Raw genomic sequence first — 27,544 nt, forward strand, 5'->3', positions numbered from 1 at the left:
TCAAAGTATAAACTCTTCTATTTTGTTTCGTTTTAACCACTGTCATTAATTTCGAAAATAAGAAAAATTCATTAATTCACAATATTATAAAAAAATTGATTACAATAATATTATTAAAACAATGTACAAGCAAATTGTTCAATCAATTTCATAAAATAAAATATGAGTCTGATTTTAAACTTTTCTTACCAATACAAAATTATTTGCTTAATTTTATAAAGAACTTTATAATACCACTGCTCCATGGCTGGGTCATTCCAAATTTGTTTCTTTTTGATTTTAAACAATTCCGAATGAGATATTCGTTATCATATTCCAATCACTTATAAGCTATAAGGCTTGAATCTCCTGATTTAGAATACACACTTGTGTTAGTAGAAACTATCACACATTGACGCAGACGTAGAATCGAAGTTGCATTAAAAATATACTTATCTCCTAATACTTACAACTATACGACATGTACTTAAATCAATTACATTCATACAAAATAGCAGCCCCATGCCCCACCTACGCGACAGACAGATTTGATTTAAAGAAATGTTCTGTACAAGGATATACAATAAATCTCTCCTTACACTGGCAATGAATGAACTGAACTGATAAATATCAAACTACTTTGAGTGATACCGCCCAACTATGGAGCCGCCATATCCTGCTTTTACATTTTGTTAAGTCTTTAATATAGTTTGGAGACAATGTGTCAACAATGATTGTAAGCCCCTGCACCTTCCACCTGATAGAAAATGGGCACCATATTATCTTTTCTTTTTCCATTCTGTTTATCCTACGCCACTTTACATGTTACTATCAATATGTATGTTAAAATACAAATGTCACTCACACGATCTTCTTTCGCGCCTCTCATACATACAATTTTAAAATAATTATTATAATCGCGGGTAATTTTAATTATTATTGTAAATAATCGAGGACAGGTGATTAGTTAGTTTTTTTTTCCTAGTGGTGTAAGTACGCTCATGCTAAGGTCAATGGTACGTACAGTAGGTGAGGTATGCTTTCAAGATCAAGGACACGGGGTGATAGATGAAATTTTGTCGTGTTTCCGCTATTCATCGTCTTCTTTATATTCTTCTTCGCTGTCACTTTTTACGGTATTCACCGGATTTGCTACTACAGGTGCACCATCTTTCATTTTCTTTTTATATGCAGTCATTTCCTAAATAATTACATAATTAATGCATAGAATTATATAAATTCTTCAACTATTTCTTAATTTCTTAATATAAGTAAAAATTAAATTTAAGATTTGATAATTTTAAAAACACAGGGTATCTCGCAACTGATCTCTTAAGCAGGAAAATGCAAATCTATATACAAAAGTAAACTAAACATATAGAATAGCAACTTTAAACTTCCAGTTACAATATTCTTTATGTACATATACAGAATAATAAATCAATGCCTATATACATACCCTTTCATACCGAGCCTTGTCTTGTTCTGCCATAGCCTCATATTTCGATTTGGTTTCAGGATCTGCATCTGACCATTTTTTACCGAGTTCCTTGGCAATATCGCCTACTCCAAATTCGGGATTGCGCATCTTTACTTTTCCACGTTCATCATTGCAGAACCAGAAGAATGCAGAACTAAATAATAAAATAAAATACATATGTTTCTCATAATCTAGTTCAATTTTTTAATAAATTTCAACACTTTGTGGCCCAGGATATGAAAATGAAAAGATACAGTACAAATTCAGTTTAACTGAATTTGATAAAAATCTATGTAACAAACTAATAAAAATCTGGTTTCATTCTGAAACCACTGAACCACAAAGAGTTTAAGTAAATAATTCTTCAAAATAATTATAAATTTACTTACAGAGATCTTTTAGGAGCATTATGATCTTTGATGTGTTTACGCTTTTTACCTCTGCCTTTACTTTCACCTTTTGGTGGTGTATAATTTTGCATTTCAGCATCGTATCTCTTTTTATCTTTTTCTGCCATCTCATGGAAACGCTTCTTTTCCTTATCTGACATAGTCTATGATCAGAAAAGAAACAAGTAATCAGATTTACAAGATTAATTATTATTATTACTATTTTTAATCTTTAACATATGGAGTGTCCCTGTTTCTTCTGTATAACTTTACAAGCATATGTATTCTATAAGCAAAATTAAGAAAAAAAAATTATATAAACATAAGTTCTTAAATGCTTTATTAAAAAGCTATTACAAAGATACGAAATAACAACGGACTTACTTTTTATGAATTCACGTTCAAAAGATTGATATCTAACAAAACAAAATTTATCGCATTTTAAATTTCTTCCTTATATTCTTTAATTGCAACAAATACTTTACGGATTCGTTATATTAACACTCCTGACGCGTATTAACTTTTAATACGCTTATTAACGACAAATTCTATTTTTTGAAATACAAGTCCAATCATTTGTGATAACGGACTACACTTTGAAATGGAATTATAATGTGAATTGATATTCTATTCCTATACGAATTCATCAAGAATAAGAAGTCCGTAGTTATTTTGTATTTTTATTGGAACTTTTTCATGAACCACTTAAGGGCTTATGTTTATGTAACATTTCTTTCTTAATTTTGCTTATGGAATATATATGCTTGCAAAGTTATGTGAAAAAAACTGGGACATTCTGTATAGTAAAATATACTATAATCTTATGAATTGTTTCTTGTTTTACATTTTAATTCAAAATGGTAGAATTTCTTACACAAAGCATTCAATTATTATTTAGAAATTGAAGAGTAGAAGTGTGAATAAGATGTTTAGAACAGTTATAATACAAGGAGTAGAACATACATTTGTAACTGCAGGTATTAATTTTTCATAATTAAAAAATCTTGAGAAATGATAATATGCATGAAATTGAGTATATGTAATATGTATGATATAAAATGGCATACTTATGAGAGTAATTGTAACAAGATGTTAAGAAAGGAAACAAAAATTGTATAATATATATTTGATGTAGTGATGGGAGTTAGAATCTCAACTTTGAAGCGATTCAAAGTTTTTCAAGATTGTGAAGATTCAGATCACTTTCAACATGATTTGAAACCTAAAACTCTTGAAAGTTTTGAATCTTGAATCTGTAATACTTCGATAAGTCTTGAAGGTAAATAAATTAATAATATAACTCTTTTGCACTAATGAACTAGTTTGAAACCTAGATATAGAAGAAAGTTACATTAATATAAACATTCTAATCCATTAGAATACATATTCGAAAATAGTGTATCCTACTCTGTATGTAATCTACTATAGCGTGTTGTCTTATGATTGCAATGCATTCAAAGGTACAAATTACCAGCAAATTATAAAAAGGAATATTTTAAAATATATAGATCTCTAAATATAATTGTGTTATTAAATTAGTAAATCATTATTATGCACTTTGTATTATTATTGAAATATAATTATTACATTTACAATAAATGCTGTCAACACTTAGAGAGTTTCTAGTTAAACTGATTACTCTGTATGTACTGCAAAGTATAAAGAAGAATTTTTCAAATTTTTTTTAATACTTTGTGTTTAATAGTACTGCTTGGTCAAAAATATATACTGAAACTGCTTCCATTTAAGGTATTGAATTACTATCCAGTTCTCAAAACCTATTGAATCTTTCAAAAATGTTTGAACTATCAAAATTTGCAATATATCCAAAATTTTAAAGACTTTCTTGACCTACCAAAATTCAAGATTCAAGGCTTATCAAGGACTTTCAGGAACGTTTTTTAACACATGAGCGAACCTGGCGCTTGCCGAGGCTCTCCATATTGTATATATAATAGTACTGATAATTAAGCGAGAAGTATCTTTCATCTGATTTATCTGTTGCATTAATGTACGGTTTTTTGACAACGCACACGTGCCCGCATTGGCGGTGCCTAGTATATCATTGGTTGGCCGGGAACCATACAGATTTCGTGATCGGTTTCCACGGTAACAGCTGAGAAAAAATTTCGCAATTTCAAAAATGTTATGTTTATTTTTTCCTGTAAACATTTTTGTGCGACGATTTCATACGTTTTTTATAATTTTTTGTTCAATTAATCACTTTTTGATTCAGTTTAATTGCTACAGATACCTTTCCATTGCAATGTAAAATATTCATCACATTTGTTAAGATACGTGTTTCCCTTAATATTCTTGGGTCTTTAGTGTTTAGGACAACACCGGCAACAAAACATCTGTCGAGGCTTCGACGATCAAATTGCTGTAGGTGCTAATGTGTGAGCGATTTTGTCACCGACTATGGTTAAAGGTAATAATTTTACATACATGTATATACCTGTACAATTTAGAAATGACTAAAATTGATCTTATTTCCTATCATTTTTGAAAAAAATAAAATATTTTGTTAATAAAAGGAAATATATGTATAAAGCATATATAGTAAGTAAATGTAATTGTAATAAATAGATAATAAATAGATAAATGTTTTCAAGCTGATTATAACAACGTAAATCTTACATTTATTTAAGACTAAAATTAATATACGGTTACAATAATGACAAATCAATGTTATTCTGCTACATATATTTAAAAAACAATATGTAAAATTAATTCTAGATAATTTTACCTACAGTGTATTAATAATAGTATTGAAAGAATCAATTGAGCAGAGGTTACTATATATTTCCTATTTATACATATTCCTTTAAATACCCTATTAACAGAAACAGTGTTCTTCGTTTATGGTTTAATTTCTTTATAGTTTGCAAATGGTAATGTTTTAATTTTGAAATTGAACTTTTGTCATATGATTAGCTTTATGCACACACATATCTGTTTGTACAAGGTACAAATTCTATGAATGAACAAGTTTTTAACTGGCCCCTTATTATAACCTTTTTCATATTACAATTGCATGTGGTTCTTTGTATGATATGTAATTATCATCAATTCTAATGACTCTAGATTTTTCTGCTGTACAATGTAAATATTAATAATTTAACATTATTATTAGATAATACTCGATTAGAGCATCAAGATAATACTTTAATTTTAATGTTACAAATAAAATTGATATAGAATTATTTATATTACTTAGGTTCCAATATAATATCTATTTATAATTATACTACAAGAATAGTTCACAAAAAATAATGCATTTAATAAAGAATATAAGAATATTTCAAGTAATGCTATGAAAATGTAATTTTTAAAATATGTAAATTTAATTTTGTTCATGTTGTTTCGGATTGATTAAGGAAATGCTTACGTGATAATATTAGATAATATTAAATCAGAAAATGAAATCTATTTAAAGACAATAGTAAAATAATTCCATCAAAATAATTGCTTCTATTTCAGTTGTATTTATACTGAAAGCAAATTATATGTACAGTCTTATAATCTTATAAATATCAATGTTCAAAGATATTAAATGAATTGTTAATACTTCATATATAATTATTTAAGTTATTAAAACACAATTAATTCAAGTCTGCTCTATAACAATTATTTTATTCACACTTTCAAATAATTTGTATGATTCAATTTATCTGAGAAATATGAATAGCTTAAAAATGTTGATAACTTCTAATAATTAAAACAATATATACAATATCTCTGTACTAGTATAGAAAAAGAACCTATTAAATAGTATGATCAGCAGAAGTTGTTAAAATTTATTTTCAAAACTAGTAATAATGAAACATTTTGTTTTAGCTTTACGTGAGAAGATTTGAACTTTTTAAATCATTTTTTTAAAAGATAATAGTTAGAATTCCTAATTATTTTGAATAAAACAAGGTACTGTAAGATGGGTTAGGGTACATAGCTAATTTGATTGTAGTAAGTTAGAAAATGCAAGTGTGAGGTCACTGTCGTATTAATGAAGTTACTCCCACAAAAACTGAATCTGTATCCTATATGAATAGGAACACAGACACTTACACACTAATTCATCACTGTAGTTCCATGTTTACACAAACAAAAATCTTCTGGTATGTAAGTACTGTTAGCCTTAACATTAGAATGCTACGAAATGACCTACATACATACATACATATACATGTATTGTGAAGAGTCAAACCTGATAAAAATTAGAAACTTCCTTTAAATACTATCACTATTCCTGTCACTATTGATCTGATCATTAATTCTAGAAGTAACATGTAATTAATAATTATGCATTGAAACACATACAGAGTTGTCCAGTATGCCTTTACATGTAAAACACAAAATATAGTGTGTCCAAATAATTTAGTAGTAATTTCATTAGTATCAAATGTGAATCGCTTTAATGAACTTAAACAAAATTTTCTAAATTGTATCATTACTTAACATGTTTAATAATTTAGTGTTTCCAAAATAAATTGATTAGAAAGAAAATATATTAGTACAAACTTATAGAACAAAATCTTATTAAAATACGTACATTATCTAGTTTAAGCAATAATAATATAATTTGTATTTTTGTTCAATGACTTTTTACTATCCTTTATGAAAAGATGTATTACAGAAAAGATTCAGATAAAATCAAAATATCAGAAAACAGTCTGAAATGCTTCAATGAATTCATCGATTGAATCAATGAGTAGAAGGAATAAATAGTACAACTCCAAAATTAGATATTTTCAAATACTTTCAAAACTATATTTGAACTCCAAAGCCAAAGTGTACTAAGTCGCACAGAAACTAACTAAATAAATTTAATACAGTCTGGCTCTGGGGTCCAGATATGTAAAATGCACAGTATTTAAATATTGGGATCAAATATTTCAAAATATGGTTTTTGGACTTATACTGTTCTTCAACACACCAATTCAAAGTTACAATCTGATATTCAGAATTATTTTTTTCAAGAAAGCTACATTCTACATATTCTATTTTCAGTAATTTTATTTTACGACGTTGATCTATCTCTTTTATATTACTAAAATTGCGAGTCATATCCATGTAATTTAAAACAAATTAATGTGGAACCAATAAAATGTAAATATCAAACAATGCCTTATTATGAATATGAAAAGTAGTGGGTACTGCATACATATGTACAGTTAAGTGAAATATAATATGCAGAGGGAGACAACAGAACTTTAGCTCTATCCCTATATTGTACAGGATATACGGAAATTTGTTATACAAAAATTATATAATTTTCAACATAACAAAGTTAAAAAAATAACTAAGTTTTCCTTCCTAGAGATAGAATATCTTGCTACTTTCATATTAGAACTCTACAGGGTGTCCAAGAAATGGTGATACAAATGAAAAGGGAATAACAATTTTTGATATCATACGTTTCAGAGAAAATTGACTTTGAATTTTAACCGAGTACAAATGTACCGAACTACAGTTTTAGGTGTTTAGCTTTTTAAGTAAACGGGGAAAGGAGAATGCTTCTAGCGTACCGTAGAGACAGTCAGTGGTCAAGCCGAGAGTATTCTCCTTACTTCGTGTACGGGCAATTCGACGCCAACTCGATCACTTTTGCGCGTCTGTGTCAGGGATTTTGATCATATTAAAATATACTGCAATGGGGGGGGGGTCATCATTTTGATAATTTCGAAATTATTTAAGAAAAGCAAATCATGAAAGTTTACAGTTTTTGCTTTTTTTTTTTATTAATCTTGTACAATGTATATATCTAAATAATTTTTTCATATTTTAAAAGATTTTTTTCAATACGAAAAAAAATTATTTGTTTTGCAAATTTGAACCCCGGTTCAAGTGTCAAAAAATTTGAAAAATATATGTCCGCATTCTTTGATCTTTCTCTTTTCGGTTTCAATTTTTTAATTCGTGGACACTCAAAAACTGTAATTAGGGCACGCCGGCAAACTTAGCAGTGTACCGCAATTGTTAGCACCTACCTGAATCCGGGTACACCGAGATATTTGACGGCGTGCCCTAATTACAGATTTTGAGTGTCCACGACATCGATGTGAGTTCGCGACAATATGGTTAGTCATGGTTTATTAACTATTGGCTAATTTTGAACTTTGAAAATAAAATTCCGTCGTGAATTTTATCATAAATTTTCAGACAACAAATTTGCATAATATAAAAGAAAAATTTTAACTGATATAATTAAACAAAATTTACAATTTTTAAATGATAAAACGATTTATAGACGTACAATCACTAAAAAATACAGATGTTTTCTTTTTAAAAAAGTAACTAAATAAAGGTATTTAAAAAGGTAACAGGATTTTTCATTTTTAAATAAAGTTTAAAGTTATGAAAACTGGACTAAGAATTCAAAATTATTTTTAACTTCTGACTTTTAACTTTGTCATTCTAAATGTATAAGTGTTATTGTAAAGTAAAAGCTAATTAATAGATTAGCTGTATACATTAATGTGCATTTTTAAATAACAAAGAAGTGCCTATCATTATTTTCATTACAAAATTTATAATATATTATATTACATATTTATATTATTTTACTTTCTCTGTGGTCTACTACTTCAGGGAGATCCAATCAAGTTTACACAAACAAAAAATATACTCGATTGTAGTAATAATTTGTGTATATCTAAATACAAAATTGCAGTAATGATACTATTAGTAAAATAGTGGTACGAAAATTCATAGCTATGATTTTATTTTCAAAATCGAAATTGCAATTTGCAATTTTATTTTAAACTGAAATTCGACATTATGGTTAAAATATGAGAACGGCTAGTGGACAGAAGTGTACATCTTCCATTGTTTTTCTCATATAATTTCTTGGAATTTCTATCTCTAAAAAGTCGAATAATAATGAAACAATTTCTTTGAAATATTCAATTTAATTTGGTTTCAAATCAAGACAATTTTTTTAATCAAGGACATATCGACGTATGGATTTATTTTATTCAAATTTTCGGTCAGCAGATCTATTTACTAGTAGGTACTGACATATTTTTATGGAAAAAATAGTATTAATAGCAGATAGTATTCCAATAATACTTAGAAAAAAGAGTTAAAGATTCAGTTTTTATATATTTGAACAAAGAAATTGGAGAAGTTATTTTTTTATCATGTACGAAAACTATATACGATAAAACAAAAAAGATTGACGATATCTTACCTTCCACCTCATTGCACATTTTTTTGAAAATTCTCGGAAAACAATCTTCTCTTCAGGATGTTTCTTTTTGTGTTCTTGACGACACGTCTGCACGAAGAAGGCGTAGGCAGTCATCCGTCCTCTTGGCTTCGAATCTTTTCCTCTCGGCATATTGTCTCGCTGTTGTAAGCCCTGAGTGTTATTTTGTTGAAGATTATTTTGTTGTTGCGACAGCTGCTGTATTTGGTGCTGTAATTGAAAAAACAGAAGAAACTGTTACGAAGTTCTTGCAAAAAAATTGTTGGTAATTTCTTAGCCTAAAGTAGATACTTTTAATGAAATGATCGTTCATTTACCTCCATTAGGTAAGAAGAATTAACATAGTTTGTTAGAAACTGAGATTTTCTGAGTACTTAATACTAGCGAAATATATACAATTTTCTTCGGATATGTAGACAAGTTTTTCACTGGTTAAATTAGAAAGAAACCAGATTGATGAAAGATTATGAAATTCTTCACGATCAAATATTCGACGTTTGAAATTAAACAGGCTATAGAAGTTAAAAATAGAAATACCCATTAGAAAATAGAAAATGTTACGTTTTACATTATCTTTATAAAAGAGATAGCAATTGGTTCCTAACGTTTTCTGATAAAAATGATTTTAATTTTCGACATAATTCGAACTGTAGTTAACAAGACTACTTAAAAATTCGATGGAATGAATTTAGGAAGAATGGAACATTTGAAAATGGCCAGAAAAATACGAAACGTTTTACTGAATGTAGTTCAAATAGGATTTCAGGATTTCCTGGCAGGTATTGAAGTAATTGTTTTAAACTGTTGTATGTACATTATGTACATATAAAGATGCTGATTGGAACAATTATAAAGAACTTTTATTTCAAATCATCATTATTAATAATAATAAGGAACCGAAATTTCTGTACAAAATACATGTATCTGCTTTGATTATGGTTCTTTAGATCGATTTTGATATTACTTTTAGAATAGATTCTCGTGCCGATACGACAATAATTGAAATGACTAAATATTATGCGAAATTAAATTTATGAGCACAGATGATTCTAGCAGTTTTATTCACGCAAATCAGTGCAGAATGTCTATTTTCGGCGTGAAGATTTATTTTGTCTCCTCTCATCATTCGAAAATGAAATTAAATTGAAACAGCTGTCATATTAGTCATTCGTTTAAACATACAGGAGGAGCTAGAAAGAAAGACATTTAACAAATTATAACACTATTGTATACTTTACATGTTAATTACAATATAAAATGCAATAAATAGTTAAAACATGAAATTGAAATTCTTATATGTTATTTGTAAGTTCCCAAACAATATAGTATGAATGTAAAAAAAAAACGTTAGTTTATCTGTTTAGGAAGATTCCTACATATAGACTGTACAGAAGCATTTAATCTCTTTACAGGTCAACAAGACTTTACATAATTTAATAGCGAATTAAGCTAATCATGACGAATCGCTAAAACTGTTTAAAGTTATTTAGAGTCATGTATATTCACTTTTGCTTAAGCCATTGAAAACTATTACAAGCAATATAAAATATGGATCGTTTGTATCAGAAAAAAATTAATTTAAGCAAAAGTAAAAGATATGTCTATACATATATATGCAGTACTTTGTAACCGTAATATCTAGTGACTTCAAGTACTATCAAAAACCAATTCTAAAACCATTTTGGAACTAATACAGAACCCACAAATTAACGATCCTAAAACTGATATCGAGAATCGACATCAAAACAAATATACGAATGTAATTTGTATAGAAACTTCGCTTCCTTATTTTGATTGAAATAAAGAAATTTTGCTTTTTTGATAATATTTCGAATAAAGTAAGTGTTTCAAGATGCGAACTCGATATTGTAAAGTGTTTTCAACTCCTTTTCCCATATATTTTGAGTCAATTAAAATTTTATTTGGACATATTTATATGTGTTAAAAATTAATTCAAACATAAATCCTTCATCCATGAAATAATGCAATTCAACTAGAAACTGCTTATCACCATATCCTTAAAAACGTTCTCTTGTAGCTTAACTTGTTTTAGAAAATTACTAAAGCAATTTGAAAAATTTTTTTGGTCTTTTCAGAAATGAATCGATTATATTTGTTTATTTTAAACATCGCCAAGCGAGTACTAGAGGTCCGTTCGAATCCGTTTCTACAAACAATAGAACATCAACAGTTGTTTCATTTTGTATCATTCCTCACCCTTCACTTTAACTGTCCAGCGATAAGACATGTTTGCAGTATAATAAGGATTACGTGAAGCATGTATTTCAAGCATAAATTAGAATAAAATGTAATAAATATTGAATATTTATATTCCTTAAACACATTTATTTCTTCAATTGTTCTATGATAATATTAATATTATTAAAATCATAGATAGAAAATAAATAGTTCCTATTTACGTTGTTAAAAATAACATTAATCTGTAGGGGTCTACATGGATCCAATACTCGTTGAGCGGTCGGCCACTAGTCGATTTTCCACTCGAGAGTTAAATAAATATATACAATCATTTCATTTCTAACAATTTGAAGACCAAAAAATACAAGATTACTTCAAACTTGTATCGATACTAACGAAATACTAGAGTAAGGAAAATCTTTGATTAGAATGGAGTCTATCATGTGAGAAAAATGTGTAAAATATTTTTAGAATACATTTCAAGGAGTAATATTCAGTATTGATAAAAAGAAATCGAAGTAAAGATAGTTTTACCTTTGGTTTAACAACTGAATCTACCCTCTTAGACCTCTCTTAATTATAATTTAAATTTACACGATATTTTCTTAAGAGATTTATAAGTGACTTTTGAACATAAGATTCACAATCATCAAAAATTTCGTTTTAAGTTCGTGACAATTCAACTTTTATTTTTTAACGTATTCTTTCTCGAAATCGCGTTTTCCAAATCCACGTACTAGGTAACTAAAGACAAACATAATCCGATTAATATAAAACTTATGAGAATTATTGAAATATAATTTATCCACAATATGTGCTACTTATTATTTCGATCATTCATGCCAGTAAAAACTTCTTGTAGATTATAACAAAAAACATTGATTTCTGTACTAACTCAATTTAGTGGAAAAGTAATAACAATGTCGCAGAAATGTTTTATTTATAATCATTCTGCAGGTACTATGTTACACATACAGTGTACATGTATTGAAATAAAATAATTTTTATTTAGTAGTAATATGTTCCAATAAATAAGAAAGACAGTCATAGAATCATAATTCAATCAGCAAAGTTGAGAAACAGTACAAATCCAGAAATCATATTTTAAAATATTTGATCCTAATGTGTGCATTTTACACATTTAAATCCCAGAGCTAAACAGTATTAAGAAGTCCACTTATTTTTTGTGACTTAAGTTACGTTCACATTAGGCAACTTTTAGTCGAGCAACCAAGTTGATCAACCTAAAGTGGATCAAAGTTATTCGTATAAATTCAATTTCAACAAAGTTGAAACAATAATTTTGATCGATTTTAAATTGATCAATTCAGTTGTCTAACCAAAAATTGCCTAACGTAAACGTAGCTTTGATATACTTCGGTACTGGGGTTCAGACAGACTTTTGAGATTATCAGAAAATGACTACTCTTGGGTTTTTACTGTTCTTCAGCTCAGCAATTCAATTATTTGATTAATTGACAACAATTTTTGAACAATACCTAATTTTCGACCTGTCAAATAGGATTGCTCCATTAGAGAAATGTGTTTCAAATATTTTTTAATGTTCTTATTTTTATTCTAGCCTTCGGGGTACTCAACAAATTCTGTACATATGTACATGAATTTTACGATTACGAATTTCATCTACTATTTAAACTATTGTATAAATTGTGCAATTAAACGGCACATTTTGACATTGTCTAATTACTTGATGTATTCCTTTATAAACTAATTTTTGCTTCTAAAAAAGTCTGTTGAATGTATCTTTGTTTACACTACATATTAGTACAATCAGTACAATCAGTAGATAATTACAGTATCACGATTAAAATGATATTCTTTAGAAAAATGAAAACTAAAATAGGGGAATGACATTTGTTTCTGTTCACAGATAATATCTTCTTTGTTTATAAGATTACATTTTAAAGATAAAATGTAATCAGATATATGTATTTGCTATTTGAATAGTTAATTCTTCTGGTTGTTGCATTTAACTCATTAATAATTTCTTCAAACTAAGTTTTTGAATGTGCTGATCACAGTTCTGATGTAGGAATGTTTTTCTTATGCTGTTTTGAATAATTTCATGTATTTTCCAACGGTTGAGGAAATACAAATAAGTATTTGAAAGAGTAATTTCGATTATACGATATTGGTTTTATTTCAATCCTTGTTCGTTTAAAAATAAAAGAATTAACGACAAATAGTTCAGAAAATAGAAATTTCAGTCTATGGTAAGAAACACCTTGAAAAATTTCACTTCTATAAAAAAGCGTTAGTTTAGGAAACGTTCAGAACGTTTTATGAAATCGACAATTGTGGATAATCTATGTATTTAAACCATACGTAGACAAAATAGACGAAAAACTGCGTTGATAATAGCTACTAAAGTGAATTAGTGCCGTGATGAATTCATTTTGGCCTATGTTGACCTGTGAAATTTGGTCTAACGAAAGTTTGTCACTGAAAGAACGGAGAAACGTTCTATGAATAAATGAATTCAAGGTTGTAGCATTTGGTTGTAAATAGTAAGTGCATATCCTTAGAAAACTCGAAGAAAGATTTTTAATCAAATATGGAGGATTGTCAAGAATGATATAGAATGGTATATGGGGATAATATTTCTAGAAGCTTAGTAAAAGTCAGTAAAATTTTGAACGTCAGAACATAATTTAATCATTTCAAGTGAACACGCTGTGCTTCTCTTGCAAGAAATTACCACATATGGCGGTATCTCGTTGAATTCGTCTTAACAAATGCCATCGTGTAATAAGTAAAAAAAAAATGCTTCTCTACTACTTCATCTAGTGGAAAATCATATACATCATATAGCGTTCCTCTTTATACCCAACAATTTTTGTAAGAACATTTTCTTTATCACACCAATCGATCAAGAAATATTCCACTATTTCCAGTTAAAGGAAATACTTTGTAGCTACAGATAAATGATACAGATGCAAATGATTCCAAAACTGAGTGCAGTAGTTTTTCTTGTAGAATGTTCACTACATCAATGACAAAATAAAGTCCATAAATTTTTATAATGGAAATACAACTTGAAATCATTTGACTATACAGAAAGTTGACTGTTGAGTTCATTTTGGTAAAAATTGTTCACCTTTATGATGTCGTTATTTGTAATTTCGTTATTTCTCATTTCAATGGCATTTCTCTTGCTCTCAAATAAATAATATATATTGTTTTGATTTATTATTCTACAATATATTGCTTGAAAAATATTAAAAATTGCCATATCCGAAAAGCATAGAAATCTAATGAACTAGTCCGCAGTGTGGAAACGTGGAAAACCTTGCACACTACGTCTCCAAAATATAGTGACTTCTTAAAAACCGTGGAAGTTCAAATTCTTCACGTGTCTCTGACGATGAATATTTCAGTGGTAGATCAAACGCATAGGTACGACACCAGATTTTTGTAATCCTAGAGACCAGTCAGTGCTACTGAAGCGAGAGCTCGCGAGCTCTGTGGGAGCTATATGAGTAAATATTGCCAAGTAAGATACAGCACTGAATGAAATAACAGGGAACACATTTGACGGCTTGTACCCAGAAGGATACTGCAAAGCACACCACTTGAGTGGGTCTCATCTAAGTCATTGTATTTCGGGGAGGCCCTATAATAACTGACGGTACCGTATATCCACCCCGAGCGGCTGTGCATGCCACGACGCTGGTTTATGATATGGCAATGGCCATCACTATTCAGCACAAAGAAATCCCCTGTCAGATACGCGTTTAGCCAAAGCTAATTAGTCGCTTAGGCCCTCACTTTCTCATTTATCGGTAATAACTAATAAACCTATATCCGAAACAGCTGCAACTCGACAATAGCAGAGTTTCTTTAGCGACAGTATTATAAACCAAAGCAATAGAAGAATAGAACAGAAAATTAATAGTCACACTTTTCGGTATTACGTGCCAAAATTGCAAACAGTATTGGCTACACCAATCGTCAAATATGAAGAAGTCTTTACGATTTGACAACTCCTTATTTAAGAGACTTTACTTCTTCAGTATCGACTTCAGTGAAATCGAAAAAAAGGATCAAAGCATAGTCTCAAGTCATACAATTTTGAAGTTTGACTATTTTTTACTAATATTCAAGGGATCCAATCAATTTTGCTAGTAGTGTATGTGTTCGTGCGAGACAGTGATTAAAAACATGCAAATAAGGTTTGCAAAGCTTTTTCGTAAGGATTACAAAAAAAATTAATTAAGAATTATATTATATGTTAGCCTCCTCAATCTGAAAATCTGAGAGATTTAGCTGGAAGTCAGAATCTAATGTGCGGAATCATTTTTTGTAAGCATGGGACTAAATCATAAATTTACTAATTTAAAATTAGCTATAGAAATGATTGTAAGACCCACGGGATACATAGATGAAAGAAAAACTTAATTTTATGAAACGTAATTATTTTTTAGATATAAACTACAGAAACAGTTTCTATATGGTGCAAAAGATCTAGAAAGATAGTCGCGAGTTTATTTTCATACAATTCCATAGTAATTTTTATATTGGATGAAAATTAGTTTATAATTTAAATAATATATTTATTAGAATTTCTCTAAATTTCTATTCAAATTACAGACTAAGGCCAGACGGGTGGTACAAACGAATAAGCGATTATTCTACATATAAAAATAAGTAGACTAGAACATCTTTTCCTTTAAAGTTTCGTTTCCAAGAACATTGAATTTGAAAATTCTAACGAATACGCCTGCATTTGATTATCTTTCCAGTTAATTAGTTCGATACTAATATTTTCTCACGCTTTCATGTAATGGAATGCAATATTAGCAGCTGAATATTATGGGCAATAATTTCTGAATCGTCATAATCAAGGCAGAAGAGTTATACGAAAGACAAAGCAAAAATGAATTGAGTATTATTTCTTCCGTAATTATTATAAACACGATAGTGCTAAAATATCTTTAAATTTGAAAATAGCATACAACATCTCTACTGGTTATACACTAAGTACATGAAAACTTAATGCTCTAATTTTCCAGTACGATGAAGTAGCGCTCCACTTCTCGTGAAACCTTAAAAAATTATTAAAATAAATGACATCAATGTTGGATAAGCCAAGGTGGAACAATAACTGGCCCGGCAAGATCACCGAACCTAAATTAATTATCATTGGATCTCCTCTTGTCTAAACAGTTAAAATTTACACCTAAAAGAAAAAATAATACAAGCTTTCGATCAATTAAAGTGTCAAAATAATGTGGCATCAGTTTGACTCTTTGCTTTAAAAAGTAAGGATTTGTATTTGTCAACAAGGGCATCATTTTGAATAGGTCATTCAAAAACGTAACGTGAACAATATTAATAAGTACTTATTTTAAGAATACTTAAAGGTGGAGATAGTCAAGTGCACACATATTCAATGGAATATTGAAATCCGATTTTCTCGAAAACGAGAACTCTATCAAAAAAATATTGTTCCTTTTTTCGACTTATTTTTACATATACGTAGAAATAGAATCTCTCCCTGCTCGATTATATAATCCGTTCCGACTGCATAATAATTAACAGAAATATTGTTATATTTAAGACCGTTGTCTTTTGTAAATGTTTCTTAGCCTAAATGATGCAGTGAAAAACTAAATGCGTTCAAAAAATATTTCAACTATAGAGATGCCTAATCGTTCCATCTTCTTTTTACAGCGATGTTTTTATTTTTTATTTATACTTTATAATAAAAATTTTAAAACATCTAATCTATAAATTTTACAATGAAAAACATTTGACTTAAATTCGATTTATACCCTTTTCTAAAGAAGTTTCTAAACTCTTTTTTTACATTTCTAGATAGTTATAACTTTTCATTTAGTTTATTATTTAAAGGGAATCTTAGCTTTCTTCTGTCTTTCTTTCTTATTACTTAATATAGACCAAAATTTAACGTAGACTTGTGTCACGTATTTTAATATAGTGTACAATTCTTTAAACATTTTTTAAAATTCACTTCAAATTTTGGTAACATTTAAACAGATAAAAGAATTGTTCTAAAATTCTTTTCATTTAGATCAATTTTAAACATTGTATTAAAGCTAAATGAACATTAAGGGTGCGAACACATTACTGTGACACCACGCGAAATCACGTTATTACATACTATAGCAAATCTATAGTGTAAGTCGAGGTTTATCCCTTGCTTTACTCTAAAACGCATGTTCAGAGATCACCCTACAATTAAAACCTACAAGAAATCCAACAGTTATTGTATAAAATATGCTAAATATTTATATAGAACAGTAATTAATCGAAAAATAATTTATCCTATAGAATGCTAAATCAGTATGGTATACGCATCCAAGCATCAAAGGCTTCACCTTATGCCTTTTTTGGTGGCTTCTTCTCAAGTTTGATTAAATGTTACACAAATTTTAACAAGTATATATTCTCTTTTCAATGGATGTGAAGTATTACTCATTTGTTTATGTATGAGTATATATAGTAATGTTAACAGAAAATTAAACGATTGTTGTTTGACTGCAGTTTTTACGGCTGTGAATTAGCTGAGCGTAGTAGAGGTTTTTCGATATGGGTTTTATAGAGGTAATTAATACTGCGCCACCTTTATACCTGTAGAAGCTATTCAAGGAACAGCTGACAAAATATAACATTATAATAACTTAAAATATTCTAAAAGTACAGAAATATCTTCACAGGAGGTATACCCTCCTCTGTACACCTCCTGTAAAATTATTTATTTGAGGTACGTGTTTAAAGTCTCCATTTTCTGGAGACTAGGAGGAAAATACGTGTAATAAATTATTATTATTGTTGCAAAACCAAAAATCAAAGAATCAAAAACCAAAAAAGAAGAAAAATTGACAAAATATATTAATTTTTAGTATATTACTTAAGCAAAAGAGTTCTTAAATTTGTTTATAGGAGCCAATTCATTTGAAAACACATAATTTAAAAGATAATTTTGCTTCCTACGTCTGAAGTTCTCGAAACATTTAAAAAAGTATGTTTTCGACCTCTAACTCTAAAGGCTATTTTCAACCCTTCAGCATAGAGAACGATTGGCAATAAAAGAAGTATATGTTGAATATTTTTTTGGCAATCTCAAACTTTCAGAGGTTGATCAAATGCTGCATATGTGGGATTAATATCTTGGAAATAAGCATCGGAGCAGCGCTCCGTGAATATTTCCATAACTTTTGATTATTAATGTAAGTCTAAAAACCACCTTAGGTAGCCATGTATACCTAAATTTATTATATTTCGTATGTCCTTACAATATGTAATACTTAGTAATACTTCCAAGTTTGCAAATAAAATCCGTTGCTGTAAGAGTATACAGTAAAAGTAATAATTTCCCACAAAAAGTTATAATCTCTTCACAGTTCTCATAAAATGTATCAATGTTTATACGGAATATAGTACCATTAAAATAAAATACGTATAATGTTGATTAATTAGTAAATGAAAAAGCCTCATAAACCTATTAAGAATTCTGTAACTGCGAATAACTGAACCAGATAAAGACTGTCTTTCATAAACCAAGATGATTCATTTGCACCAGTGAAATGCCAGGCAACCGAGCAATCTGTTTGATTAAAAAAATGTTACTTCTTGTGGACCACTACTGTACAGGTTCTATTTTATTATCGAATGAAAATACAGTTGTGCCCATTTAGCAGAGGCGGGTCTGAGATCTCAACGTGACTATATTGTTCGAATAAGGTACAGTTCTGGATAATTGCCCACCAGATCGAAGATTAAAATAAAAAAATACTTAGAGCGGGTAAAATACAATAGAATGATTTTTAACAACTGGCAGACCTAAAGTATGTTGACTAACAATACATGATTGTAGTACTATACTATATTCCGGAAAAGTTGAAACGTAACCTGACGAAACACTAAAATCTCCTTGTGTGATCTGACAATAATATTCACATTTAATCTTTCATTGAAAAATATGTAAAACAATGAAGATGAGTTTTTAACAGAAAATAATAAACTGAAAAATTCATAACTTTTTAACGTTTCCTTTTAGTCTATCTTTATGTATAAAAGTATTCCCCCAAAAACATAACTAAATCTTAACGATTTTCTTATAACCTATTAGAATCAAATATGTATATGACAATTGATTAAACAAGAAATAAATGATTGAATTTCCTACAAGAAGAAAAGGGAAACTACTGGTGAAATTGTATTGAAACATAGGAAATGTAAACAAATAAATAAAATTTTCATAGATGATAATATTCGAAATAACAATAATTAAAATATAAAAGTTGTACGTAAGCAGTATGCAATACTAAGTAATCAATAAACAATGTATTTAATGTACAGAGATAATCGATACCACTATTATCGAGTTTCAATTATATATGCTGGGAAATTCAAAAGAACTATCAGTTCAGGTATTTGTGAGCAGGATTGAAATAGTTTACCACATATAAAGGGAATAACTTAACTTAAAAGTCAATCATCTCAATGTAATATATTCAAAGAATTTCAATGAATTTCCTGTAACGAAATTTAATGAAAATATTCAGGATATAATAATAGGCAAGAATGTTAATTAAAATGTTAATTAAAATAAAGCTTCATAAATGCAAATATTTTACTCAGTTAAAGAGTAAAGAACAAGGGTCCACTAACAAGTATTTAGAAATACTTTCTATCTTCCAAACGTAAAAACACTTCATTCATTTATAGCAAAATTTGGTGAAGAATTTTGAGCATATATAAAAATCAATCAATTATATTCGAAATTACCAAAAATTTGAAGAAACTATTTATAAACAGGACTAATTTGGAAGGAAGTATTTAGAGAAAGATCATGAGCAATTGTGAAAGTACCAGTTGTGTAAAAGATAAATACAGTGTATGATTAACAATTTTTTAAATATTTTCCTGGATACTAATAACAAATACTAATTCAAATCGCGAATCGCATGAATCCAATTCAATTGTTTTCTCATTTTAAGTCGACGACACTAATAATATAAAGTCCGATATTTGTTATTAATATCCGTGCACACATTAAAAAAATGTTATTATCAATCAAAGATATACTTTATATACCTTATTCATTGTGTTTTAGGATAAACAATAAAATAAATATAACAATATGAGGTCCCTTTTAAGAAAGTAGAATTAATACTGAAACCTTTGCATGAAACAAATTTAATAATAAATATCCCTAAATGTTTTATGTATTCTATCGCCACCTAAATTGATTTTGTGTAAAGAATTTCTTTGTATTCTAGTTAAGCGTGAAAAATAATTGAATGTATCCATTTAAATCCAACATATTGTTAAATAGTTTCCCGTTTTATCAATTACTATTTTGTCACAGCGATGCTTCAGGTGTCTATTGCAGTTTTCAGAACTCCATTGTAAATTATATATTATTCTATGTGAAATTCCAAATTGTTCAAACTACGTCTTTCTTTCATTTCGTTTGATTTCTCTAAAACGACAAAATTATTTCATGAAAGTGTAATAAAACATCGAACGTATATAATTCTGTATGAACTTAAACATGGTAAAACATAACTTTCCTATAAAGAGGACAAGTTTTCGATTTGTATAAATTCAATTTCAAGACTTAAAATTTAAGTGTTGAAGTTAATGGTAACGCGTAGGAAAATATTTCTGTTTTACAAAAATAAATTTTTCAAATCAAAGTGATATTTAGGTTTCTACGTACATAATTGTACATATTCAACCGATAGTTCTGTTCCCAATCTCAAATAACTTCCGGTAGTTGTACTTTTCTAAAGTACTCTAAGATCCGTACAACCATTATTTGAAACTCATTCTAAAAAAAATGCTTTAAGTATATGTGTTTTCAATATACTTCGCAACATAGAGTTCCAATCTACTATACTAATCTATCAATTAAGTCACGTTTCAACTAAAAATTTCTTACTTCGTCTAAAACTATGAGCTTAAAGTTAATTAGAATCGCATTATTTCACTGAATTCAGAACAAACGTTATATATCATTTGTGTCCTAAGATCATATTTTGTTATTTTATGTTGTTGGATATTTGAGAAAAGAGAAACTCTCTGGATAGACGCTAATCGAGTGAACGACCATACGTTTTTGTTTATTTTGTTATTTTGTGTTAGTGCCAGTGCTAAACATTTAGTTAATACTAATTAGATCCGTGGTTAGATATTCGTGGAAATCTGAGATAAAAGAAGCTTGTATACATGTATATAATAGACTATGACTATGTAAAGTTGAATTCGAATATTACTGAAATTTATAATTAACAAAGAACAGTGCATTTGTATAATTGTATGTCTAATGTACAAATATAGACGAAATCAGTGTTACAATGAAGTTATATACTATTTATATATTTGCAAACCACATTGTAGTACTGGTTAAGGGGTACTTAAAATCTCATTTTGTTCATATTTTTCCCGTCAGAACATTTTTAAAATTATATATATAATTTTTAGGCCTTCTCTTGACTTCATATACACTCAATATAAACTGCAAGAGGACATGCAAACAAGTGGCATGAAAACGATGCACCCGTGTGTAATTTTAAAAAATATGTTTTTGGTCGTAAGTGTGTACGAGTTTTGTTCTCTTGCATTTATATTACGCAATAGACTTAACAAGCTGCAAGACAGTTACTAATCGCTGAAGCTGCAATTACAATTCAGCATTTTTCCTGATCATAAATGAATAAAATCAAGATAACCAACCAGTGAATACCTAAGAAATGATTTTTTGAAAATCAATGAAGTTAGATATTAAATTTAATAAACAGTCTAGTCATTAATTCTTAATTATAGAAAATAATATAATAGTAATATCGTTTTCCGTTTTCTATAATATACTGAATATGTATTATATATTCATTAGTTTCTTTTAATTATTGTAATTTTATCTTTACCTTCTCCTACAAAATAATAATAATTATTGGATAAATATGTTAAATTTTATACGGCATATACATTTTTTATCCAAATTTATACTCATGCATTGTTGATTTATGATTTTGCAAAATGTTAGATATTGTGGAACACAGTATTCTGTGAGTTCTCGATCATCTCGGTTAGTTTACCTAGGTAAAGCTTATTCAAGAAATGTTTCTCTTTCCGTCTATCTCACGAATACTCGAATATTTAGTCATCTCTATTATCAACAACTATTATGGACGGGTTCATTTTGTTTAATGTAAACAAACTTTCAAATAACTAAGCAACGTATCTTTTCCACGACTCACAGATGAAAGAAATTTTGATTTTATAAGAAACATTATACTCATAGAAAAAGAAATTTTCTACGTAACATATTTTTATAAAATACATACAACTAAAAAATAGCGATCTTTTTTTTCGTAATGTTAGGCGTATTTTTTGTACAACGTTCAAATCATTTATAATATATTGATTTCGATAAAAAACTTCATTTTTAAGAATTTGAGTCATTATGAATAAAAATATACTTTTCTTATTCCCCCCACCGTATAATAATATATAAAATTAGCATGTACCTATACAGGGGACTGGTAGTAAAAAAAATTAAAAATACAAATTACGAAATTTTCTTACAATTCATTATTAGGAAAAACCAGGAAGAGAGCAGTAAAGAGAGTACTAAAAAGTAGTTATAAAAAAGATGACATAATATTCACAAAAGTACGATTTACAGAGGCTCCATTAAGGAAGGATAACTATATAACGATTTCAAAAAATCAATTTTCTCTCTTACATATTTCCAAACTGATGTATTAAGAATATTTTAAAATAAATCTCAAAAAATTAGCAAAGTTATAGAGTTTTGAACGAAATGATGGGAGTTCAAAGTATACATTTTCTTGCATTGGTTATAACTAAAAAGTCATAATGAGTTGCACAGTGTTTAAGTACAAAATGCACCTGCGGAACCAATAGCTGTTACTCTTTAAAATGTACAATTTTATGCTACGAAAGTATAGTTTGTATAGAAATAGGCAAAAGACACATAAAATATTGCTACCTATTACCCAAGCTAATAGAAAAATTAATCTCCTGAAAAATGGAATTTTAATTTTCGTTACAATATAAAAATAATTCAAATCATAAAATACGGAATGTTTTTAACATTTAATAAATATTATGTTCTTAGCTAATGAGGTATATGAAACATGTGTAAATTTGAAATATGTAGCTATCTAGAATAATTTCATTTGTCTTACTATTTGCTTGTCATTTTTCAATTTTTACGTTATAGGCAAAATTTCAATAAATGCAACAGTTCACAAGAATTCGGACAATGGAAATTGTACTTGTATGTTGCTCTATTATATCATGACCTAACAGTAACTTGTTGACATTCTTGATACGTCTCAATCTTGTTATTAAACTGTATTTCAAAGGTGAAAGTGTTTGTATTAATACTTCTCTTCTATTTGGTCAATATTTCAACATGTCATGATATAAAGATGAGAAATATATCAACTCAAGTAAATGTTCAGTCTCAGAGAATCATTTAAAATCACCGTTTGTTTGTAATTCTTGGATTTTAAAGAATTCATAACACAATAACTAAAAAGTTAACATCAAAAGTACTCGACACTAATCTGTATAAACAAATGTAAAGGGTTCTCTTTTTAAAATATAAATTATTTAATTTTAACAAGACGAAAAGATTTTAGTACCTTCATTCTATTTATTTCATAAAATGTACAATATTAATTTCGTACTATTCAAAGGTTGATAAAGATAAGAAAAAATATAATTCTTTTTTAAACTATAGACATCCTCGGAAGACTAGAATCTTTTCTTTAAATTTTTAAACAAGGAAAGAAATTCCACTGTTTGTTTCGTAATTTCTGTTCCTACATAGTGACTACAGTGCAAGTTTAATATTCCATACCTTGTAAAACGTCCGAAACAGAATTTCCCTTCCATCCTTAAAAAAAAGACAACAATAGAAGCATTAAAAATTACATTTTCCTCATTAATTACACAACGGCTAGAGAACAAGTAGAAAAGTAATGAAAAATTCATTTCTATGTATTTTGAGAAATCTAAATGCTGTCGATTGTAAATACCTAATATTAACAAACTTATACTGTTGAAAATATTGCAAAATACACATTAGGATATTAAAAAAAACATTCTTAAAGATTTTTCAAATTCTCTGAAAAATATAAGGATCAGTTTTAGTTTTCATTTCTGTTTTGAGTTCTGAACACTTAAAATATGAATGTTCTAAAATAAACATTACTGAAAAAATGAAATATAATGTTTTTAAAGACTGAAAATCTTCTCAATTTTTCATTAAAAAATACAATTTTTGCCCCTTTGCAAAGGTAAAGAGTAACACTTGATCACTATTACTATATTCAATTCTGGAACGAAGAATGAATCTCAAGATCATTGAATAAACTATAAAGAAACAGAATTTCTTCTCGAATAGACACGTCTCATATCATGAAAAGCTTGAATAAAATGTAAGTACTTAAAATGTAAACATCATTAGATGTCATACTATATTGTTATGCATTTTTATGGCACCTTTTGAATATTATATCTTTAATATCATAATATTATGTTGCATGATATTAATAAATAATAAATGATAGCAAATTAACCGTGTAGAATTCCATAAAAGTTCTGAATTCAAAACACAAAATTTGATATCTAAAATTTAAAAAATTCAGCCTTTTCAAGTAAAATCAAAAGTAGATTAAGAAGTTTAGGCAATATCATAACCAGTTAACTTTAATATAATTAAATGTTACTTTTCTCCTTAACCGTTTTGTGTTATCATGTCAGGACATTAAAAAAATAACTCATTTCTATTTTTGTCGCCTTGAAGATAAGACTATAAATAATATTTTGATATTTTGAATATATGCTAAATACGATCTCTATTAATCGACTGATAAACGAAACACACAACTAAGAAATCGTAGACAGTGAACAAGTAACGAGTGTCTATTAAGACTCGACGATTTCAACGATGTTTGAATACCTTTTCCTTTTCGAGCTAAAGGAATTGCTAACCGAAATCTAAACTTTCACTTAGGAATTTTATCAATTTCTAGGAAAAAATATTTTTCTATCCCTTCTCAACAAAAGAATTTATCAATAATTTGAAGAAAAAAAAAAAGAATAAAAATTAAACTTTCCAAGCCAATTTTCAATCTTAATTAGGTGTGACTGAAACTGAGAAAACAAACAAATCGAAAATGAAAACATCTAAAAAATCAGTTGAAGGGCAACTAAAAAATGAGGATAAAATAAAATTTCCAACCTTTCGTATATTTCAAAGATAAAAAATTGTTGCAAATTAAAATATCTGTATAAATAATATAATGTGCTTCCAGAAACATTAAATTGATTGAAAATTAAAAGAAAAAGAAACTTCATAACGAAATCTAATCGTGATATGAGAAATACTGTTATCTAAAGAAAGCTGCAAAATGTAGAAAAAGAAGGGAAACAGCGCGGCAAGAGCCTCTGTGCGAACGTACATACGAAGAAGGCCGCACGAGACCCGGAATCAATAGCGGGCAACGGTCGGGGGGGGTAAGAGACGCGGTCGAGTCAGGATGAAACACAGACGGTAGTGCAAATGCGGAACACACGAAAGAGTTGCTAGTTATGAAGACCTTCCTTGACACAAAGAATTAAGCTATTAATACTTAATAGAAGTTGCTCACCATACAAAACTAGATATATTATTCTCCTTAAAAACAAAAGATAGCTAAAAGGTGATTAGAAATTAATGTTAAAGATTTGATAAGGAACTACTTTTCTACAAAATAACCTTCAGCTCTTAAGACGAACATTTGGAACTTGTACCGTTCATGCCAATACAGAACCATAGCAATTACAACTCTTGAACGATTTTTTATGATTACCGTGTAACCAACACCTAAATATTTGAGATTTGTAGGAATTATCCTAGAGACATATAATTATTCTACTAGTCTTCCTACAATTACTTCCTTATTTTATTATGATAGATTAATTAAGATAAAAGAAATCATTTTGCATCCCAGATATACTTACTATCTATACTGTATGCAAAGCATACTGAAAAAATGAAAATCCTAAAAAGTTATACTGTTAAAATATAACTTAAAACCTCTCACGGATCTTCGAATCTATACCTAACGATAAAACCACAAACCAGAAGTCTAGGACGCAAGTAACGATGCGTAAATAAGAATACGAAACTTGTCAGTTAAAGAAGGGCTTGTAAGATTGATCGATGAAATATATTAAAAATTCTTCGGATAAATAATGGAAGAATCACGCGCAACTAGAAATGAAAATATGTAGATATGGGGAGGGATAAAAGTAAAAAGTAGGCAATAGATGAGAAAATAAGACGTAAAAAAGAGGGGGTCGAACGTAGTCGTAACATACCGGGGACATAACGGGGGGCGTGGACGTTTGTGTGGTAATGGGCGAGAGGTGCTGCTGCTGTTGGCCCTGCAACTGCTGATGCAGGTTGTTCTGTCCGGCGTCCATAACTCCACCTGGGTACCACCACTGTACGCCAGGCGGTGGTGCAGAAGGTGTACCGGGTACACCTCCGCCAGTTCCGGGACCCGTTCCTAATCTATAATCATAACCTCCCCTCATGCAGGAACCGACTGGGGTAGATGTTGAGACAGGATTCGATTGCGTGCCCGTGGTGGCTGGGTTTTGAAAGCTGGAGGCCATCTTGTAGGAGAAAAGCTGCTGGGTAGCAGCTGCGGTACTCCTCACAATATCTTGATGATGCTGCTGCTGCTGCTGTTGCTGCTGCTGCTGCTGCTGCTGTTGTTGCGCTGCCTGTTGTTGTTGTTGCGATAATTGCTGCTGTTGTTGTTGATTCATAAGATGTTGATGGAGATTTTGTTGTTGCTGCTGCTGCTGCTGTTGTTGTTGTTGCTGTTGCTGTTCTGCCGATACGGCATTCAAGCTCGAAGGCCACCAGGCGGTACCACCGGAGCCATCCTCACGGCTTCCTGGGCTTGCTGTGCCCCAGCCACCGGCTACGCGGTGGTGTTCCGACATATCGCAAACGCAGACGGTTTGTCTGTCACTTTTCGGTCTCGTTTACCGAACCGTCCCACCACCACCACCGCCGCCGCCGCCGCCACCACCACCACCACCACCGATAACAACGATAACAACGATGGCCACGAAAAGAAGATATACACGAAGAAATTACACGCAACTCACGCACTCATACACCACGCACACGACGCTCTTCTGTCTCTCTCATACAAAGATAGGAACATACGCACACGCACACGCTGCGCGCGCGCGAAC

At 29.3% G+C, this 27,544-nt stretch overlaps 1 protein-coding gene across 2 annotated transcripts; it reads right to left on the reverse strand.

The window, feature by feature from the left end:
* On the reverse strand, positions 1-27,327 carry LOC143177447 (high mobility group protein DSP1). 2 transcript variants are annotated; one of them, XM_076375348.1, is made up of 6 exons: positions 26,651-27,327; positions 24,144-24,179; positions 9,041-9,268; positions 1,849-2,012; positions 1,439-1,613; positions 1-1,180 (listed from the first exon to the last, which is right to left on the reverse strand). In XM_076375348.1, the coding sequence occupies exons 1-6, from the start codon at positions 27,284-27,286 to the stop codon at positions 1,070-1,072; spliced, it is 1,350 nt and encodes a 449-aa protein (XP_076231463.1). In that variant the 5' UTR covers positions 27,287-27,327; the 3' UTR covers positions 1-1,069. The 2 variants fall into 2 exon arrangements, with proteins under 2 accessions (XP_076231463.1, XP_076231472.1); XM_076375357.1 differs by lacking the exon at positions 24,144-24,179.
* Positions 27,328-27,544: the final 217 nt, after the last annotated feature.

The sequence above is a fragment of the Calliopsis andreniformis genome, chromosome 1 (genome assembly GCF_051401765.1).
Source record: "Calliopsis andreniformis isolate RMS-2024a chromosome 1, iyCalAndr_principal, whole genome shotgun sequence".
Taxonomy (NCBI): Eukaryota; Metazoa; Arthropoda; class Insecta; order Hymenoptera; family Andrenidae; genus Calliopsis; species Calliopsis andreniformis.

Coding starts and splice junctions, on each gene's coding strand:
- LOC143177447 (XM_076375348.1), bottom strand. CDS start 27,286: ATGTCGGAACACCACCGCGTAGCCGGTGGCTGGGGCACAGCAAGCCCA. Junction 2,013..9,040: donor AATGTGCAATGAGGTGGAAG/GTAAGATATCGT, acceptor TTCTGATCATAG/ACTATGTCAGATAAGGAAAA. Junction 1,614..1,848: donor AATGCTCCTAAAAGATCTCT/GTAAGTAAATTT, acceptor TTTATTATTTAG/TTCTGCATTCTTCTGGTTCT.